Genomic DNA, 20,910 nt, shown 5'->3' with positions numbered 1-20,910 from the left:
AGGAGGAACGGATATTTGGGAAAGAGTAACACACTCTCAGACTTTCAGGACTTCTTTTTTTGGAAGGCGGAGGTGTGATGAGGCAGAAAATTATAATTTGAGTCATTATCAAAAAATTCAAAATTGCAATTTAAAACAAGCAATTTAACAACAAGGACATTTAAGCTAGCTATCTGAATTGGATGGGTTTATTTTGAGTCACCCCAACTCTCTCATTCAGCCACACTTTCGTTCTTTTGGGACCACGGATTAAAAGGTGGCTAAGAGCCTTGAACAAGGATGGCACCGCTGTTGCTCATCATTTCAGCACTTGACTAGCCAAGGTAACGAGTCACGAGAGAATTCTGAGCCCAGGCAGAGAAATGAAACTAGTGACTTCAAATCAAGATTGAATTCATATGAAAATACAATCCTGCTCAACAATTCTTTAAGCACGTCTACTTTGGGAAGCACTAAAAGCTGTGTGCTTCTGTCGTTACATCTCGTTGTTATGTTACGGGCAAGTTCACTCCAGAAAATTCATTATGTACCATATGTGGGATTTTTAAGAAATTTTTCCAAAGGCTTCAATTTCTGTTCTTTATTCAATTATTAGCAGAAGGAGTTGACTAAAATGGCAAGGTCTTTCAAGTACCTTCATTCATTTATGAACCTCACCATTTTTCTTTTCTGTACTCTCTGGAGAAGAAATGTAAGATAAAGGAAAAGAGAGAGAGACTTAAAATAGAATGCATTCACTCTGGAAAATACAGCCACGCTTCATTTTTAAATCATTTTGTCTGGATTATTTCATTCATCCTGATCTTTTGTGAAATTGTATCTTGAGATTGGCAGGTGAGGCATTGACCCTGCTTCTAACCCGACATGGACTTGGAGAAGTGGCACCAGCACCTTCCAGCTGTGACCTTAGACCTTTGCTCTGGTCCCTGGAACAGGGCACACATATTTTTACACTTGAGTTTGATAGGTTTGAAAAACAAGAGTGACTAACTGGGAAGATTTAGGGCTTTGAGGCGGGGAAAGAAAGAAGTACACTAGGTGACAGCAATTCGCTCTCAAGAGTGGGATTTTCTCACTTTTCTACTGTTTATATTTGATGTGAGATACATTCACAAACTTCTCTCTTAAGATGTTGCTTTTCTTCAGCACAAGCTGGGTGGGGCTGCAAACTACACTTATCCATCGCACCATCAAGCTTATCTTGTGGCCATTCTTGCTAGTTTACCTTCACCCGGAATTCTGTCTCTTCCTCAGAGAGAGAAAGACAGTAAAAAGCTAAACAACTGTGATTAGGGCGATAAAACTATGATAATTAGACACAGAGTTTTAAAAGGTCTTCTCACGTTTCTCAGCATCTGCCTTAGCAGAGAGTTCAGCTAATACAAAATTGGCTTCCTACAATTTCTTTTCTCCCCTCAAACCCAGCAACATGTTAGCTCTGTCCCTCTAAAGTCCCTCAATGAACACAAGAAGGGTCCACAGAGCATTGCACCCAAAAGGCCCCGTCTGAGGACCCCGGCATTGAAGGCCCACGGCATTGTTGAGGGAGGAACCAGCTGCTGCTTCCTAAATATATTTGCCACTTGGTTACCAGCTGGAGACGCAGAAAGAGGCAGAGAAAGAGACAGAAGGCACGGAGAGCTCCATTTTCTAAATGGTTTCAGGCCACTGGCATTTCAGCAACAGCTAATACAGAACAGATGGCGGGCGCTCCGCTCTGCTGGCTTTCAACTGAGGGGCTGCCTCCCTCAGTGATTAATCACCTGTGCTGGGGGGTAAAACAGTTCTACCTGGTCTTTTTGTGTGTGTAGACCTGAGGTTGGGGTTAGCAAGCAAGGTGACAGGCATTGCCTGTCAGCCCTATTGCTGATTACGTGCATGTAGGACAACTTATCTTCATCCAATAAACACAGAATTAGTCAACAAACCAAACTCTAGCTAGCAAGGGAAGTTTGTCTGGTTGGGCAGAAATGGCTTGCAAAATGTTCCACAACCTCTGTGTCTTCATTTACCTCACTTAAGAGTTAGCCAAGGGTAGAATTTTATGGCAGCTCAGTGAATTCTGCACTCACTTTGAGGCCTTAAAAAATTTCCCTAGCAAGAGTGTAAAGAGAATCTGTTTGTCTTGTGGAGGGTATGGGGGAAAAGGATTATGTGGCCACTTCCTTCCACCCGTCCTACAAACAAGAGATCCTTTTACACCACAAGTCCTGCAGAAGCTTCCTCCCCACTTTTGTTTCCTCTGCGTGGATGGCCTCTGAGATGGGGGCGTTTCGATGTAACACACATGGAACTCCATGTTAGTTCAGTACAACTGGGGAAGGGAAGAACATGATTCCAGCTGTAGCATCTTTGACGGTGAAGGGAGCTGCTGTTCCACATTGATCTTTGTTTTTCCCATCATGAGTTCATTTTCAGCTAAGTAGCAAAACCCCCAAATGCAGTGGGGCCCTACCCCCGTCCTCTGGAGAAGTTTGTGGAGAAAACCAGCTAGCCTACAGCCACAGCTGGGGAAAATTAAGCAGGTGGATTTGTGCCTGGAGAAGCCCAGCATGTGGCCTGGTCTAGAGAGAATGTATTAGTTTTCTATTTCTGCATAACAATTACCACAAACTTAGTGGCTTAAAACAACACCCATTTAATATCTCACAGTCTCCTGGGGTCAGGAGTCTGGGCACAGTTTGTTCCCTGCTCAGGTTCTCACAAGGCTGAAATCAAGGTGTCAGCAGCCTCCCTCTTTTCTGGAACTCAAGCTCCTCTCCCAAGCTCACGTGGTTGTGGCAGAATCAGTTCTTTGGGGTTGCAGGAGTGAGGTCCCTGTTTCCTTGCTGGCTGTCAGTGGGGCCCCTTGGGCTCCTAGAGACTCCCTGAATTCCAGCCCACGTGGCCCCTCCATCTTCAAAGCCAGCAATGGAGAATCTCCTTCTTGGCGGATCCCTGTCTCTCTCCTTGAATCTCTTTCTTCAGGAAGAGCCCAGTCCCTTCTAAGGGCTCACTTGATTAGGTCTTAAGTGCTGGCTAATGTCCCTCAAATTGAGTTCACTTTTATAAAATGGGAGGACTTTACATAGTTACATCACAAGTGGTCATATGCTTCAACTTGAATGCTGAGAATGAAAATTCTTCTAGCGAACACTTAATTCTGGTAGATAAGAAGATATTGGAGACATGTCCTGAGCACCAAAAAGACTGAGGAGTGCACAGGAATAGCCAGATTGGCTGTAGGCGCCAGAGGTCAGTTCTGTTGATCTCAGGGGTCCAGCCTTAGAGGGCAAATCCAAGTAAGTTCAGTGGTTGGTTCAAATGAATGGTTTTCAATATTTTTGAGCCACAGAATTTTTTTCAGGTGAAATGCACATAGAAGTCCATTTTATTAAATATATATATTTTTAAATTTTACAGCATTTGTATAGGGCTTATTGTGTGCCAGACACTCTTCTAAGAGCTTAATATTTAATCCTCATAACACTATGAAATGGGCATTGTTGTTTTTATTATTATCATCATTGTCACTATCCACACTTTGCAGGTGAAGAATCTGGATTACAGAGAGATGAAGTGCCTTACCCGAGGTGGTAGAGCTGATTTTGAACCCAGGAAACTGGGCTCACAGTCCTTGAGCACTTGGCCATGATGCTGTAGTTGTAGTGGAGGCAGGTTGGGGGGATGGTCTGACCTCCCACCTGCTGAGCCTCTCCCTCCATTTTTCCCTGCATCGCCCCTCCCTGAGGCTTCCTCAGTGCACTCTCCCCAGCAAACACTTCGAAAATCAGAGGTTTGAGTCATGTAGGCAGCTGCCTTGGATAGGGCTTCCTGGTAGCCACTTTCATGTGCACTGTTTCTCAGAGCCCTTTCAGGGGACCCCATTAACCCAGTTACCCAGCCCAGGACCTGTCCTTTGCCACCTTCTTTGCATTGTTGCTGCAAATCAGAATAGTTGCTAACACACATCTCCTCATCCACCTCAGATATTTGCTGCCACTTGGGCCTCATAACTTGTTTTGCCACCTCCTTTTCCCCTCATCCTAATCCATGCAGTATACACTATGAGCTTCCTCTTTGTAAACTCCCTCGGAACATGGCATTTCCCACTCATCATGCTGCCATGGCTCCCTATTACCCACCAAGAACTTCCAGCGCTTAGAGTGGCATTCGCAGCTCTCAGTGGTCTGATTCTACTCATCTTTCTCGTGACTAATCCAAGGGTTGTAGGCAAGGGAGCCATTCGTTCGCCCAGGGCCCTCACCTCCAAACTTGCACGTACAAGGTGTTAACTTACCGCCTCTAGATCTTTGCTCCAAACTCCCAGAGCATTTCTTCCATAGGGCATTCAATTTCCTACCTTCCATTCTGATTGCATTAATTTTCTAGTCTATAAGCTCCTTGAAACTAGTATATTTATTGATCTTTTAATCCTCTACTGAACACAGCAGCCGCCTACACATATAGGTACTAAATAGCATTCTCCCCAAAGTCCTGAGAAGTAGGTGGAGCAGCTATTATTATCATTCTCATTTAACAGATCAGTAAATTGAGGCTCAGAGGTGATGAGTGACTTGCCATTCTTTATAGAAAAAAGAAAAGGGCAGATGGAACCTGACACACAGATCTGTTGACTAAGCACAAAAAGGCTTTGAAACAAAATTGCTCTTTGGTGTCTTCAGTTAAGATCAGCCTTACTATCTTTGTAGAATCAATACCCACCGGGCCGGCCTGGTGGCGCAGTGGTTAAGTGTGCACGTTCTGCTTCCACGGCCCGGGGTTCGCCGGTTTGGATCCCAGGTGCGGACTTGGCATCGCTTGGCAGAAGCCATGCTGTGGTAGGCATCCCACGTATAAAGTAGAGGAAGATGGGTGTGGATATGAGCTCAGGGCTAGTCTTCCTCAACAAAAAGAGAAGTATTGGCAACAGATGTTAACTCAGGGCTAATCTTCCTCAAGAAAAAAAAAAAAAAAGAAGAGTCAATACCCACAATATAATTTATGACTTCGAGCTATGGTTCTTAACTGGGAGTGCACACTACAGTTACCCAGGGAGCTTTTCTAAAAGGTCTGCGCCAGTCCTTCTGGAGCATAATCTCTATAGAAGGGGCTTTACTGTGCTATTCTAGAACAAAAAATATTCCCGGAAGACTCTGGTGTGTTCTATTTAAGAATCACTGATTTACAAAGCCCCTAGCCTCTCAAATTACCCCCATTTAATGTGTAAAATTTCATAATTAGTGACTTGCAAAGATACTGCTCTCTATTTAAATGAAATTAACATTAAATCTTATAATTCATTCTGTAGTAATTCATGAAGACTACTATGTGAAAAGCCTACTACCTTTGTCCATATTTGTCTCATGACTCTTCTCAGTTGTATATGATTTGATGCCTGCCCTGTCTATTTTTAGATCATGTCTTTCCAAACAGCCTCAGAATTTTTTCATCTTCTACTCCACCTTAGCAGCTGGCCTGGCTCCTGTATACATAGTGAGTGCTTTTCATTTGAGAAATGTATGAATCTATGAATCATGGGACTCACACCTCATCAGGAATGAGTTTACCAGCTTCTTTCCAAAGAGCAGACTTTGATAAACTTGTAGGCACAGCCAATTTCCGGGTCAGTTGAATAACGCATTAATGATCTCCCAGCCTCACTTTCCTTATCTGTGAAGAGGGCCCAAAAACACAGTTCCTGGGTCATGGTAGACGCACAAGAGATGTCCATTCTCAACTCTCCTTGTGGATTAAACCACTGAGGTGTATTTGAGCAGTGACAGGGGAGGTGGAGGCAATGGCGTCTTCTCGGAGCCCTTGAAATCAGGCCATCCAGACAGCGGTCCACCTTTGATGTCCAGCCTGCCTGCTCCTGCATGCATTCCACAGGGGCATGACTGAGTGGCCTGGAGAGTCCTTGGAACATGTGTATGTGACTATAAAACATGCTGTAACCTTGGAATCCGGACATCAAAAGAGAGAGCTTCAGTGCATGATAAAAATGTGCGTTCCTCTAGCAAACCACTCCAAAAACTGTTTTCTCCATCCCACTGGGGAGCTTGTCACTGCTAATGTGATTCTTATGATTCTTGCCCCTCCATAGCCTCTTGATCTTTACTGAGATCTCTCTGCCCCTGAGTGTGTTGGAAACAAAATGTCCTGTCTGGTGTCCAGAGCTTAAAATAACAGACACTGGGTTCCTGCTGCCACGTTGAAATTTTATTCAAACGTTTCTCCCCAACACCCCCTACCCCCCACCCCCTCCCCATGCCAGGGGAGAAGCCGAGAGTGAACAGGGAGACGAGGAAGCGGAAGAGACGGAGATTAGGCCTTCTTAGACCACTGTAGGCGTCGTTGAATATCAATTTGATTTTTCAGAAAGATTGACTGCTTAAATTGTGAGATATGATTTATGGAAAGATTCTTCCCACCTCTAAAGAAAAGGACCACATTTTCCAAGCAGTGCTGCCTAGGAGTCTGTTTGAGCTCATCCAGTCTATATTCTGACTGTGGTGTTTGCTAAACAATTTAAGTAGGGAGAGCAGTGTATATTTCTGTACGTGCATTTTTAAGCCCTGGAAATAATCAAATAAGTCACCCCGTAGCATCTGGGCATATTCACATTTCCTCTGTTACAAAATGAGCTTGCAAAGTCTGCAGAAAATAGAAAGTGGCATCGGTATTGGCTCGCAGCTTCATCCAATCCGCCTCTTTCACTTAGTCTTCCAGGGGGAAATGCCTTTCTCTTTTTTTGCATACCAATGGTTTAACAGAAAAGAAATTTTCTTTCTTTAGCTTTCGACAGGTCATTCTGGGAGTCTCCACTGTCCGCAATTCCTTCTGGCCCTCTGGAGATTGTGTTGTCCCAAACATATTTTTGGAAACACCACAGACGATTGTTTTTATTAGGGGACTACAAAGCTTTGTAGTGGGATGCTTTGTGTTTTATTTGTTTTCCTTCCCCTGCCCCAGCTGTTTTTGTTTTAACAGCAGTGGAGAGAAGGTTAAAGTATTTGTGGCCTCCGTTAACCTAGCCCATCTCTCAAGTCAGCAGAGCTGGAAATCTGAATAGATGGAATGGCAACATACCGATCATCTGCCCAGATGGGTTCACCCATGGTTTTATCCACCCTCATGAGAGGGGTGAGGTTGATAGTAGAGTTAATCTCAAGTTGAGTAAACACTTTGGAGCAGATAGCTCTCAGGGGAGCAGATAACCCCCACAAAACATACTATCGAGCACCTGAGAACTCAGTATCTGCTGGCATGTAATCATGCCAAACAAGAGGCTTCAACATACGCCCATCTATTATTTCCCATGTCCGACCAAGGAGCATGACTCAACCGGGACACAATCAGGCACCTAACACAGCCATGCGTGGACTTGGGGGTGGACTGGTAATGGCAGCTCTTTCTGAGAGATCTGAGTCTCCTTGGCTGTACCTTGTGAGAACCAAATCTCAAGCCTGGTCCCATCCGCAGACATCTTGATTTAATTGGTATGGGGTGCAGCCTGGGCATGGGAGTTTGCCAAGCTCTCCAGATGATTCTGAGGTGCCACCGAGGCTGCTGAGAGCTACTGCCAGATGATAAAATGTAATTAGCCCTTCAAGCACCCCGTGCATGCCAGGCACAGTACTAAGCACTTTCCTGCATCAGCCCCTTTATTTCTCTCGATCTTCCTGTGAAATAAGCTTATTTATCCCCATTTTACAGGTAAAACAAGGTTTTAAGGCCTTGAGTTGTCCAGGTGGAGTTTGGTTCCTAATCCATTTAGCTCCAAAGCCTATTCCTTTTCCAGAGAACCCCGAATATAGCAAAATAAACTTGTATGACTCTCCAGGACCCTACATAAAAGATCATCTCGTTCACCCATTTGTCTGAGCAGGAACCTTCCCTGGCTTCTATGTAATATGTAGAAGAAGGATCAGAAATATTTAATTAGGGACTTTGGCTGTTACAAAGGGAATGTCTGCAATGCCTGGTCTCCATGCCATCCTGCCATGACCATCCCTGTATGAAAGCACAAGTGCTAAAACTTCCTTCTACTTTGACAAAGCACTCTTCAAACAAGGATCTCAAAGCACAACATAATTCATAAAATCACCACATCCTGTTTAGATGAGTAGCATTTTATACGTACAAATTCCTCTCTGCCCCCAGGCCCTCCAAGAATAAAAGAATGTTTCCAATTTTAAAGAGTGAGCAACAGAGTAATTGAAAGGAGCTGTATCTTGGCCAAATCAAAAGACCTCAAAGGCATTTATAGTGACCTATATGAGAAAACATGGTCACCATGAAATGTGTCATAATGGCATGTCAGCCATGCTGTGCTTAATGGTTCAAAGACAGGAAAGACAGGGCAAGAATAAAACATTCGGTTCTTAAGAGTCAGCTAGCCCTGGGATCGATATTCTGATCTGTTTGGTCAACTCTCCAAAGGATCTAGAAGCAGTAAAATGATGATATTAGCTGATGATCCAGTTACTTGGGTTAATCAAGGCAGAGGGAACAGACGGGGCCAATTAAATAGCTGGGCAGCCCAATGATAGATGAGTCATTATGGGCAAGTGCAAAGATAATGCCACTGGGAAAAGCAATTTAAGTCATTCATGCATTTCCAGGCCAGGAAATCCTTCTAGTCTTTGAGGGGAATCATTTAGGAATCATCAGACCCCGCCTGATGAAGTCATCTATTCATTGTGCAACTAATGATCAGCAAAAGAGCTGAATACACAAGGCGACAGGCCATATGGAATACATTTTGGTGGCTGGGATGTATATCTGTGGCTTCATTTGAATCACCTTCTTTACAAGTCTTACTCTGGCCCTTCTTTTCTTTTCCTTCTCCTGTCCTCAATATTCCCCTACTCCCTATTTTCTCAGCTCCCTAAACACACAGTTTCAACGTATGGATGAAATTTTTTTTGAAAGTAAAGACAAATATTCTCCTTCCTAATTTCTAGTTCTGTCCTTCAAATAGGTTGCTCTCTGCACACATACAAGTTTCCAGGGGATACTTTGATATGTTATAAAACAGTTCTTTTTTTAAGCGCCAAGAAAGCTGTGTCTGTGCAACAAAATTTATATAAGTGGTTCTACACCTCTCCGAATCCCTTACTTGTTGTATTCATGTTGCAAATCTGGAATTTTGAGGGGTGAGGGCTTAACTTTTCTTTTGAAGGAAGTAGGTAGGAAAATAAAAGCATCTATGAATTAGAGTAAACTATACATGTAACTTCCTGTTTCTTTAAAACCAAAGTCCCAACCAAGGACCCCAAAGTAAAGGTTATCAATGACTGCCATGTTGTTAAATCCAATGAACAGTCTTTCATCTCCTGATTTATCTTCTCCCTCCCTGATTGCTCCTATTTGTCTCCCTCTTAAGTTCATTCTCCTCTTCCCAGCTATTAAGTGTTGAATTCTTCAATCCCTGTCCTCCCTTTTTTTTAGACAACCTACCCATCCTTCTACTCTCATCTTGCCCCACACTCAACCATGTCTTACTTGTTTCTCAACCACAGTGTCCTACAAACCACAGGACCATTGTACCTGTTTCCTGTGCCTGGAATGCTCTCTTCTGGTTCTTTTCCTGGTTAACATTTTTCCATCCTTCAGATCTCAACTCACTCATCATTTCTCTACTTTCTCATACTTGATCCAATCTCTCTAATACAGGCTCTCATAACACCACATAGCATTCTTTACAGCGCCCATCAGAGTTGCAGTTTTACATCCATTTCTGTGGTTATTTAATTAATGTCTGTCTCCCTCACTAGACTATAAGCTCATTCCTGTTTCTTCTCTTCCTGTTGCTACTGACTAACCTTGCATTGCCCACATCTCTTCTTCGTGGATTACCATAGCTTCTACTGACCAATGGTTTCCTCTGCCTCATAGATTCTGATAATAAGCTTTTCTCTCAATATCCCTCAATTTCTAGTCTTACTACCAATTATTGGTTCTATCTAAATTTTTCACATTCACACTGTACCAGCAAGGGGATCTTATTGGTTTAACTCGTATTTATTATCTCTTTGACAAAGTTACTATAATAGACCAATTCAAGGCTCCCTGGCCAACACCCAGATGGACCGCCCTTGGGTGAAGGCTGTCCTGCATCCATTAACTGTGGCCAGCATGGTAGAGTTGAGAGGTCAGCTTTCCTGAGGGAGTACAATAAGCCAGATGTTTTCTCCATCACAACTTGCTTGCTGAGAACTGGCAGAGTTGGAGAGGAATCTTCCTTGAGAACTAGGATTGAGCGAAGGGTAGTAACAGAAAACAAGTAGGGAAAATTGAAGCATTCAACATCCTCCTCCTTGGTCGGTATTCCACTTAACTAAGTCTCCATTCCTTGGCATATATTATTAACACATTTAAGATGTCACAGAAGTCAAGCAGATTTTGGCCTGATGAGCAAAGAAAAACTTTCAAAGGAAGATGTGAAGTATTTTGGGAGTGAAAAAATGTCATGTGATTGGATAAAGAAAGTACCCTTTGGGGACCTGTCTGCTTCTGGTTTGCCCTTACTTCTCAATGGTAGCCCTTCGGGCTCTCCATCCAGATTGAAGGGGGTTTACCAGTCCTCCCCTGTGGCAGGCCCCAGACTCTACACCTTGATGCCCTACCCCATCCCTCATAACATCGGGCTGTTGGCAGCTTGCTCAGCTCTCAACCTCCCAAGTGCCTCTGCTAGAAAAATTTGGTATAACAATGATCCTAACAGCTGGCAGAGATCAATTTTATTGAGCTTACAAAGAAGAGATGGTCACCATCCATTATCTGGGCAGACATCATTCATTGCTGCTATTGGGCAAAGCACCATAATGTAGGAGATAACAGCACAGATTCTAGAACCCAAATACCTTTGGTTCAAATTCTGGTTCTGCCACCTAACAACTATGTGAACTTGGATAAGTTACTCGGCTCTTCCTCATGTATAACACAAGATAATAGCATCCACCTCAATACAGTTTTTGTGAGGATTAAATAAATTATTAAATATCAAGTGCTTATAACAATGTTGATTTTATGTGTTTGTGAACTACAGTAATTATTGTTGTTGATACTATTATTGTCTTTTAGAGGTAAACCCATCCAATTAGTGGCCACCTGTGTTACTCAGAACACATTTGGTTATAGGTTGTAGAAATTCAGCTCAAAATAGCTTAAGTAAGAAAAAGAAATGTATCGGTTCACACAACAGGGACAGTTCAAAGGATGGACTCACTTAAGCATGGCTAGACCCAAGAGTTCCAATGATGCCCTCAGGAATCTTTCTGTCTTGTGCTTTGATTTTCTTCTGAGTCAACGTCATTCTCAAGGAGATTTTCTCCACACAGTGACAAAAACATAGCTTGAGGATGACCTCATTCTTACACTTCTTCCTCAGGAGATCTGAAAGACTCTACTAGACCCAGGTTGTGTTCCAACACTGAACCAATAATTAGGGGATGGAGTAGTCCAATTGGCCAGGCCTTGGTCACATGATACCCGTAACAAAGAGGAAAGGTGGGACCAACTCTCCCTGAACATCGTGGTTCCGTGAAGGAAGGATGCTAAGCAGGAAATTTGTCTAGGCACAATCTTGGGTTATTTCTCCAAGAAGGAACTAGAGGACCATGATTGACATGTTTACTGAAATTTTCACCCATTTTCCATGTGGAGAGTTGCAGACACCCAGGAGTGATTTTCAAAATATTGAATAACTGATAATGCAACAGCTCTGATCAGTTTAATGGACACCTAACCAATCAGAATGCAGTCAGCTGTATCAGCACATTCCTGCTGAATTGCAACCTTGCATCAAATTGCAAACATTGCACTGATTTCAAGGAGACTTAAATATGCAGTCCTATTCAACCTTCCTTATTGAGCAAACACTCCCTAGTTTGGGCTGGTTTATACACTTACCTGAGTAGAGGCAGGACTGGAGTAGACAGTGTCTTCAGAACTCTTTCCACTCTTTCATTCCCTGTGTCATCTCATGTATGTGACCTCCCCACTGGGACACACACTGAGGACAGAGGATAAGTTTTTGAGCTGAAGCACCAATAACCTGGAAATAGATACATGTACTTTGTTCAACCTTCTGTTTGAGGCCAGGACTGTCATCTTTTCTGCTTGAGGAAAGCAGAGGCCCTCCTCTTCCCTTCCCTCTATCACTCTACCATGGCCAAATGCCTCACAAAATAGTTCTTGTCTCAGCTGAACTTATCTTTCTCCAGGGATGTGCTACTCCTTCACATTCAGGTCGGGTGAAGCATTCTTTGTTTAGAGACTTAGATGCAAGGCAACTTAACGGGCCAGCTCAGCTTGGCTAAAAAGCCTCGACCAATAGCTGGAGGGGTATGGGGGGGTATGATCCTTGTCACACTCCTTCCTCCTGAGTTATCCTTTTTAAAGCACTTATCACAGAGTTTGTACATAATAGGTACCTAGTAAAGGATAGTTCATCTCCTTCCTTCTTGCTAGATACCCTCCCCACTGCCCTACAGCCTAGCCTGCTTTTTATTGCTGGCAGCACCCAGCAGCACCACCTGCCTGGATCCTACCTTCCAGGCCCAGGGCAGTCCTGGGCATCAGTTCAGTTGCCACACCTGCTCATCAGGAGGTATTTCCCTGCCCTCCTTCAAACCCCTCCCAGCTAATGGTGCAGGCCTGCATAAGGACTTAGGAATGCTTGCCAAGTCAACCTGACCTTTGCTTCCCTCTTCCTGGTGGGAATTGATGGATTTCATGCCTGTCTCCTTCCAGGGTTGCAGAGAGTACAGCAGCTTGCAAAAAACACAAGATACTTCAGACAGAGACTGAATGAAATGGGATTCATTATCTATGGCAATGAGGAATCTCCTGTTATTCCCCTGCTCCTTTACATGCCTGGTAAAGTAGCGTGAGTATCCAACAGACTCTCAGAATAACACCTAAGCCCCGAGGTGATGTAAGATGGTCATTTGACGTTATGAGCCTCTTTCAGCATAGGAGTCGATAATGCACTTTGAATGGGGTGCCGAGTTCAGAAGTCACTTGTACAGCTTCTCAGAAGCCACCTGCCAGCCCATGGGCAAGGTCTTGTCACAGGTCTTAGAGGAAGGGAACCAGGTGCTAGGCCTACCATTTTTAAGCTCTATGAATTTGAGGGAGTCACCTCCCTTAGGCCTCAACTGTAATTTCAGGATGGTCCTGTGCCTCCTCCTGCCCCAAGGGAGAACTTCTGCAGACGAACATTTAAGAACAACATTACCAGGCTCTGCGCTTCCTCTCACTGGACTCTCATGGCCACCCTTGGAAGAAGGCAGCTTCATTTTAAGTGTGGGGAAACTGAGGCTGAGAGCAGTTAAACAGCTTGCCCAAAGTCACACAAGTCAAGCAGCAGTAAAACCAAGAGGCAAACCCATACCTAGGCTTGCTCCAAAGCTCGTGCTCTTAACAGAAAATTTTAATGCCTCTCCTGTAAGCCTATTTGGAGTTGTTTTCCACTGATTGCAACTGTGAAACTGAGCAGTAATAACAACTGAATAAAGAGAAAAAAATGACTTTTTCTCAGCATGGCATAGACAATTTTATACATGAGCCATTCTCCAGCCTTCTAGAGACCAATTACCTCTGTGATTAAAAAGAAGTTAATTAAAATCCTTTCTAAATGTAAACTGTTTATTCATGTGTCGGGCCATGCTCATAGTGGAAAGTAATGGCATGTATTTATGAGATTCTAGAGGTCCTGACTCTCCTTTAACATAACCCCGTTGTTGGAACTTTCTGTTTGACTCTCTAATAAATTGGCAGAGTATCAGAAGTATAGAAAAGAGGTTCTAGGGCTATTAGTTGAGAACTCATGTTGGGCAGAACTGAGTTATGAGTTCCCCAAAGACTGATTCTCCAGAGTACACTCTTGCGTCATTTCACCACAGCAAAATAACAAGCAGTTAACACACACAAGTTGTTTAATGTGCCACAGCATTACCACCACTCAGCACTTTGCTCATGGATCTGAGTCAGGATATCAATGCCTACAGTGGCCAAGGGGACAGTGTGCTACAGAGGCATCACATAGGATCCTGCTCTGTGCTAATGGCAAAGAGGGATGACAAAAGCAATTCAAAGTAGCAGAACCAAACCAAAACCCTTTACCATGTGATTTTGGAAGGCACAAAAGAAAACCACATTTATTCAGAGTGGTTGGGAAAATATTGTGTTCTGGAAGAAAGATTTCACACTTAGCTCATATCTATCTAATATTTTATCATTAGCTCAGATAAAGACACCAAAATAAATTTGTTTTCTTTTTGAGAATATGAAGTGCCCAATGCTGGAGGGTGGCAATAGGGAGTGTGCTGGATAGTTCTGACTTTGATGATGGAAGCTGGAGTTAGAATCTCAACATGTTGGGACAATGAATCAACCCAAGGAGAAGAGTCCATGAAGAAAAAAACAAATGCCTTTAAATGCAAGAATTCAACTGTACAACAACAGAATGAGAGAGGGAGTTCCCCTGCTCCTTTACATGCAAGAGTCCTGACTGGACAACAGCCCACGTGAAAATGAAAATGGAACTGAGAGAGCTTCATGTAAAAGTTAGGTCTATGGGGTAGTGAAGTGTTTGGAATGAAAAAGAATTTTCACTCTGCCTCTTCCTAACTGGGGGATCTTGGACAAGTTACCCAACCTTCTGAAGGCCTAGTTTACTCATTTTTAAAATGAATATAATAGTATTTATTTCATAAGGTCATTGTGAAGATTAAACAAGATGAAGTCTATCAGCATTTGGCATGTTGCCTCTAGCACAGGAGCTCCTCAGCGTTAGCTGTTCTTATTAACAGCGTTAATAATGTATACAAAGCACTTAACACAGTGCTTGGTGTACTGGAAGCACTCCATCAATGGTAGCCATTATCACCTCTACTGTTACAACGATTATTATAATTAGTTTCCACTGAGTGCAAGATTGAGTCACTGTAGTTGACTGGCTCTCCAAATTATTACTGCAATCTTTGGTTACATTAATAAAAATTGAACTTCCAGGAAAATAGTAGGTAAAGATCCTGCTATACTCAGCATCAATTACGCTATGTTAAACACTGAATGATACATCAAACTGTCTAGTGCCTTCCAATTTAAGATTGCTTTTAAGGAGGAGCTACCATTGCTGAATACTGATTATATGCTAAGTAAGGCTCCTAGACCCAGTGATCATCCACTGAGGTGGGGTGCTTAGCCCTAGTTTACAAATGTGGTCACTGAGACCCACAAAAGTCAAACTACTTTCTAAGAGTCAGTCAGGTTGTAGAATTCAAAACCAGTTCCATTTGTTTCCTAACCCAGAGCCCTTTTCAATGCACAGCACAGCCTCTCAAGCTTTAGTCCACAGGGAAAAAATGCACATCTTATTAAACCAATGCAGAGTATAAGTTTAATTCTCTTTAATGTCATCAAAAAGCATCAATCACTACAATGGGAAGAAACCTCTAATTATTTGTTTTGTTTAAGGACACTTAGAACAGGTTAGTTACAAAAGGTAATATCGTCAATTGTTGGCAGGAGTTGCTGGCAAGAGCTTGCCTGCTGTCTGGCCTTGTTTCCTTCTCTGATATTTCTTCAATGGAAAGTTTGTATAGAGAAGCTTTGGAAACAGAGAGTTAATTGTATAAGCCAGTGTATAAGCATTTCTTTCATTTGCTCATTTAAAAACCTTTGATTTTATTAAAGAACTGTAATTTCTCCACATTTCCACCTACCGCAGAATGAAAAGTTAATCTCCAGCAAGTTATCCTTTTGAACAAAGTTCTGCTGCAACTCTACCACGGGAATCTTGCATGGAGTTCAGAATAATATGCTTTTGCCCACAAAACATGCACTTAAATAATCAAGAATGTGTAGTATTTACTATTTGGTACAGAGTTTACGTTTTCCTTCCACGGTCCTCATCACACGCTCGGAAGATGGCGGGACACAAGATGCAGTGACGCTGCGTGCAATGCAACAGCTAACGGTTTTTGTTATTGTTGTTATTCACATAGTTTAGTTTCTTTCAGCCTATGCGGGCTCTAATTTGCTTTGGGGAGTACAAACCCAGAGGCTTATTATCTAAAGTGTTCAGGGCAATCATACACCTTAACTTAAGGAGGCTAGGTTTAGGAGTGTAAGTTTTAAACTCAGAAGTCCTCCAGTGAGTCCTCAGATTAGCCTAATGAATCAATAGTCATATATTTTCCTCTACCTTCTTTGACAAAATTCGCTTCCTCTGGTACAAAGAGAAACATGCAGACAGTGAAAATGGTCTTTTGGGAGTCCTGAAAACTGGCCTGAGATCATGGGTCAGGTGGTTTGTACTCTTGCAATAAAAGCACTTGACTTGTTTCTCAGACAATTATGAGCTCTCATCCTGTGTAGTTCTGTGGGCAGCCTTCCAGAGGGTGATCAAGAAAGAGAAAGAACAGCCTCTGTTTTCAAGCTTTCTCAGTTAGAAAGCTTCATCTCCTTGTAACCTCCGCAGTTCAAATCAAAGGATGAATCTTGCCTTGCCTGAGCCGGGGGCCAGAGAGGCTGTGTGTTCAGAATGTCTTGCAATGTCCACAGCTTCATTTGATAACCTGCATTCTTTGTGAGGCAACCAAAAGACAGACCGCTGAATAGTGAGAGGAATGAACGAACGAGCAGGCTTGCTCTCCATGTCTGGTTCAAGAACTCTTCCTGAGTTATGACTGGAAGGTTTCTGTGGTGCTGTCAGCTTCCAGCCTAAAATAATATACCAGCAACCTCTTAATGCTAAGAACAGATCTGAGGCATTTACCTCACTTGTGGGCAGAGCCACTCAGTAATTAAGGTTTCCTGTAGAGAACAACTGAGCTCCAAGGGGGAAAAGATTCACTTGGGGGCACATGCCTTTTTATCTGACATGGGCTCTTGGCACAAGAAATTTACAGACTTTGAGAGCTTGATATTCTCGAATCATTACTGAGATTAGCTCTGGGAAAAGAAAGAGGCTAGAAGTGGTTAAGGAGAAGGACTCATAGCTTTAAAAGGTTTTACGCCGCATCAAAGAGCTTTGTCGTTGTATGACTTATATCCTACAGGCAGCATCTATCAGCCAGCCTCTCTGCATGAGCCCAGTTCTTTCCTTGTCTTCCTCCTGCCCCATTCCCCCTTTAGCCCAACCAGTGGGTTTACTATCCCTGAACATATCCGATGTGTTCATTCACACACAAGAAATGAGGAGACCCTTGCTATTCCTATCCTGGTTTGATGGAAAGTAAAATCCTTGGCCCTGGAGTGAGAATATGGCTTGGAGTTGGATCCCTCTGATCCTGGTCCTCAAATTATAGTCACTAAGTACAGGCTCCTTGAAATTTCCACAATATATTATTGTTATTAAGTTTTTAAAACATGTAGGTTTGCCTTTAATATATATTCTTTTTTTACGTAATTGTGTCATGTTAGCTGTTTGGATTTATTCCTAGGAAGCCTGCAGATAAAGGAGTTTACATCAATGCAGACTTGATAAACCAAGATCACGTACATCAACATTTTCCACTCAGTGTCAAAGACTCAGGACTTGCAATTGTCTAATGAGTGTGCCAGGCCTCATAATATTCATACTCAGTTATGGGTGCCATCAAGTGACCGACTGCCCTATTTCCTTGTCAATTGTATTTAACAGAAGTTTAATAACTTCACTCATCTTCTATTTATTCTTATAAAAAAGAAAAAGTCAATTAGCCATATTCCTTTTTTTGAAGCATAATTTTGTCATCTCTCAGTTACCCTCCTTATTTACATTTCCCTTAGGGCTTTTGCAAGGCATCTATTAAAGAGAAAAATTGGGGTCGTGGTCGTTGGATTTCCAGCTACTCCCCTTGCAGAGGCTCGGGCTCGGTTTTGTATTTCAGCAGCACATACCCGGGAGCAGTTAGACACGGTGAGTACACCACTGGCCAACAGAATCTCCAGTACTGGTACCTTGTATTCTGAGCGTGTTCTTTAATTGAGCTAGCTTGGGTTTCTCTGGGTTTCTCTTGGATGGTTTACGAAAACAACACCAATAAAACCCACTGCTAGGGCCTGGTAGCATAGTGGTTAGGTTCCCTTACTCCACTTTGGCAGCCCAGTGTTTGCAGGTTTGGATCCCGGGTGCAGACCTACACACCACTCATCAAGCCATGCTGGGGCTGCATCCCACATACAAAAATAGAGGAAGATTGGCAAAGATGTTAGCTAAGTAACAATCATCCTCAAGCAAAAAGAGGAAGATTGGCAACAGGTGTTAGCTCAGGGCCAATCTTCCCCACACAAAAAAAAAATCTCACTGCTCAAAAAAAAGGATATGCCAAGAAAGTGATCAACTGAGTAGATAGAAAAGAAAATCAGTTTAGTGAAGACTTGAGTCAAGTGTGTTCTGGTGTTAGAGAAAAGTCTGACTGAGTAGCCACTTGTTGTACTATTTAATTGCTCTTAAATGCAAAAGCTAATCTAAAATGCTATTTCAGCATTAAGTGCCTGCCTCCTGACATTTTTCATAGCCATCAAATCCATACAAATAAAATATGACCCAACTAAACAACATGTTGGAAAACGAATAACAAAGACAAATCTATCACATTGGCCAGACTTAAACGCGGTGTAAATGACCTAAAAACCACATTTTATTGTCCTTTGATTTCAATCTATATGTGGATGAGTAAAATCAGAGAACTAAGCCATCTCAATAAGTTTGGGGTTGATAGAACTATCTCACAATGTCAGTGAGGTTTGGCAAACACTATTGATTGTCTACTATGTGCAAAACCCTGGGGCAAAAAGTCCAAGAGGAGATACTAATAAATAAGCAACTAATGATAATATATGAATATATAAGGAATGAATATATAATTATATGAATATATAATGCATGAACTCATATATAATAACTTCATACATAATAACTCATTCCCACCATTATGCTCCCACAGTTGTCTACTCAGGAATCACAGGTGAGGAACCAGACTTAGATGGAGCCAGAGCAGTTGGAAAAGACATAGGTAACACAGTGTTAATCAGAGTAAACAGGAAAAAGTTTCAAGGAGGGGGAGGATCGAAATGTCCCCAAGAAACTGCAGAAAGTGCAAGTGAGGCGAGAGATGAGAAGAAACTATTGGATTAGCAATTAGTAGGAGCACAACGTTCCACAGAGAGGATAGTATCAGGAGAATGCAGGGAACAGAAACAAGAATACAAAGAATAAAAAAGTGAAGAGAGGGGCCAGCCTTGTGACTGAGTGGTTGAGGTCGTGCACTCTGCTTCAGTGACCCAGGATTTCGCTGGTTCGGATCCTGGGTGCGGACCTAGCACTGCTCCTCAAGCCATGCTGGGGCAGCATCCTACATAGCACAACTAGAAGGACCTAAAACTAGAATATACAACTATGTACTGGAGGGCTTTGGTAAGAAGGAAAAAAAAAAGTGAAGAGGGTACTTTGAGCTCAAATTATACACACACATACACATGCACACACACACACACACACACTGACCATGTTTTTCACCATTATATTCTTTTTTTTTAAAGATTGGCACCTGGGCTAACAACTGTTGCCAATCTTTTTTTTTTTTTCTGCTTTATCTCCCCAAATCCCCCGGTACACAGTTGTATATCTTAGTTGTAGGTCCTTCTGGTTGCGGGATGTGGGACACCACCTCAACGTGGCCTGACGAGCGGTGCCATGTCCGCGCCCAGGATCCGAACCCTGGGCCGCCGCAGTGGAGCGCGTGAATTTAACCACTCAGCCACGGAGCCGGCCCCTCACCATTATATTCTTAGCACTTCAGCCAGTGTATAGTACATAGTAGGTACACAATAAAAATTTATTGAATGACATATTAACAACTGAGCTAACTCTAGGTATTGCGATGATGGGTGAACTTTCTGTTATTGTTTTTCATACCCTTCTATAGTGTCCAGATTCTCTAAAATAAATGTATCTTTTCAGCACATTAATTTTAGCAAATTATTTCTTTTAAATGGAATGATTTGGTGATAAGAAAGAGTAGGCAAGTCTTTCAAGAAGTTTGACTATAAAGGCAAGAAAAATAGGTTTAGAAAAAGCCCTTGAAAATGGGGGAAGACTTGGGCATGTTTACACATCAAGGGAAGAAGAGAGTGAAGAGAGGGGGCTGCGGGCATAGGAGAGAAGAGGTCCTGGCCAGGAGCAAGCTCCCCGAGATGACAGGACAGGATGGACAGCAGAGGCGGATTTGTATTTTTTGTGATCCAACAGTATTGAGGTACTCATGATGACCCAGTTCTCCAGATCCCAGACCTTGTGATTCTCTTCACAAGTTCTTAGTTCGTCTAGAATACCTGGTTTGGAAGAAGCATTGAGACATCACCTACACAGATGCCTCTAAACTTTTGAGATCATGAACCCATATCAATAAAAACTTTGACAGGTTCCTTAATATACATATAAGAGAGTGTGAAAAATGACCCCTTCAACAGCTGGGGCATTAAGGTAGCAACTGAACATAACTAATGCTCACAGAAATAAAAAATATTAGACAAGTCATTCATGTTTGGAACAAGACAGAGACGAGGCCACTCTACAAACACAAAGTGATGGCTGCTCCTTTACCCATGAGAGCTCTAGCCTCGCCTTAATCCTCTAGCCTTCCAAATAAGAATTCTACACATAGCCAAACACTGAACTTCTCCCACTTCTTGACAGCATCCAACCTAGAACTGGTCCCTGCTTCCTTAGAATCATCTCAGGCACAAGTCCAAATGCCTTAAGTTGCCCTTCCCAACTTCCCGTTACTAGGATGCTCTATGGTTCTTCTGGAGCGCTGTCTTCCATGTTGCAGCAAGCTAACTTTGAGTACAAGTGTATTCTTGGTAGTCTTTAATCAGCGGGCTTCAACATAAATCCATTTATAAATTATATATGCATTATCAGTA

At 42.6% G+C, this 20,910-nt stretch overlaps 1 protein-coding gene across 2 annotated transcripts in view; it reads left to right on the top strand.

The window, feature by feature from the left end:
- The window catches only part of SPTLC3 (serine palmitoyltransferase long chain base subunit 3), a 148,307-nt gene that overhangs the window by 122,305 nt on the left and 5,092 nt on the right, over positions 1-20,910 (top strand). For both annotated transcript variants that reach the window (XM_001492503.5, XM_005604475.4), the window contains exons 10-11: positions 12,742-12,877; positions 17,770-17,899. In XM_001492503.5, the coding sequence (XP_001492553.1) occupies positions 12,742-12,877; positions 17,770-17,899 (266 nt within the window). The remainder of the gene's footprint in view (positions 1-12,741; positions 12,878-17,769; positions 17,900-20,910) is intronic.

The sequence above is a fragment of the Equus caballus genome, chromosome 22 (assembly GCF_041296265.1).
Source record: "Equus caballus isolate H_3958 breed thoroughbred chromosome 22, TB-T2T, whole genome shotgun sequence".
In the NCBI taxonomy this organism is placed as follows: domain Eukaryota; kingdom Metazoa; phylum Chordata; class Mammalia; order Perissodactyla; family Equidae; genus Equus; species Equus caballus.
The sequence above is the reverse complement of the archived record's forward strand: the minus strand, read 5'-3'. Positions and strand labels throughout refer to the sequence as shown.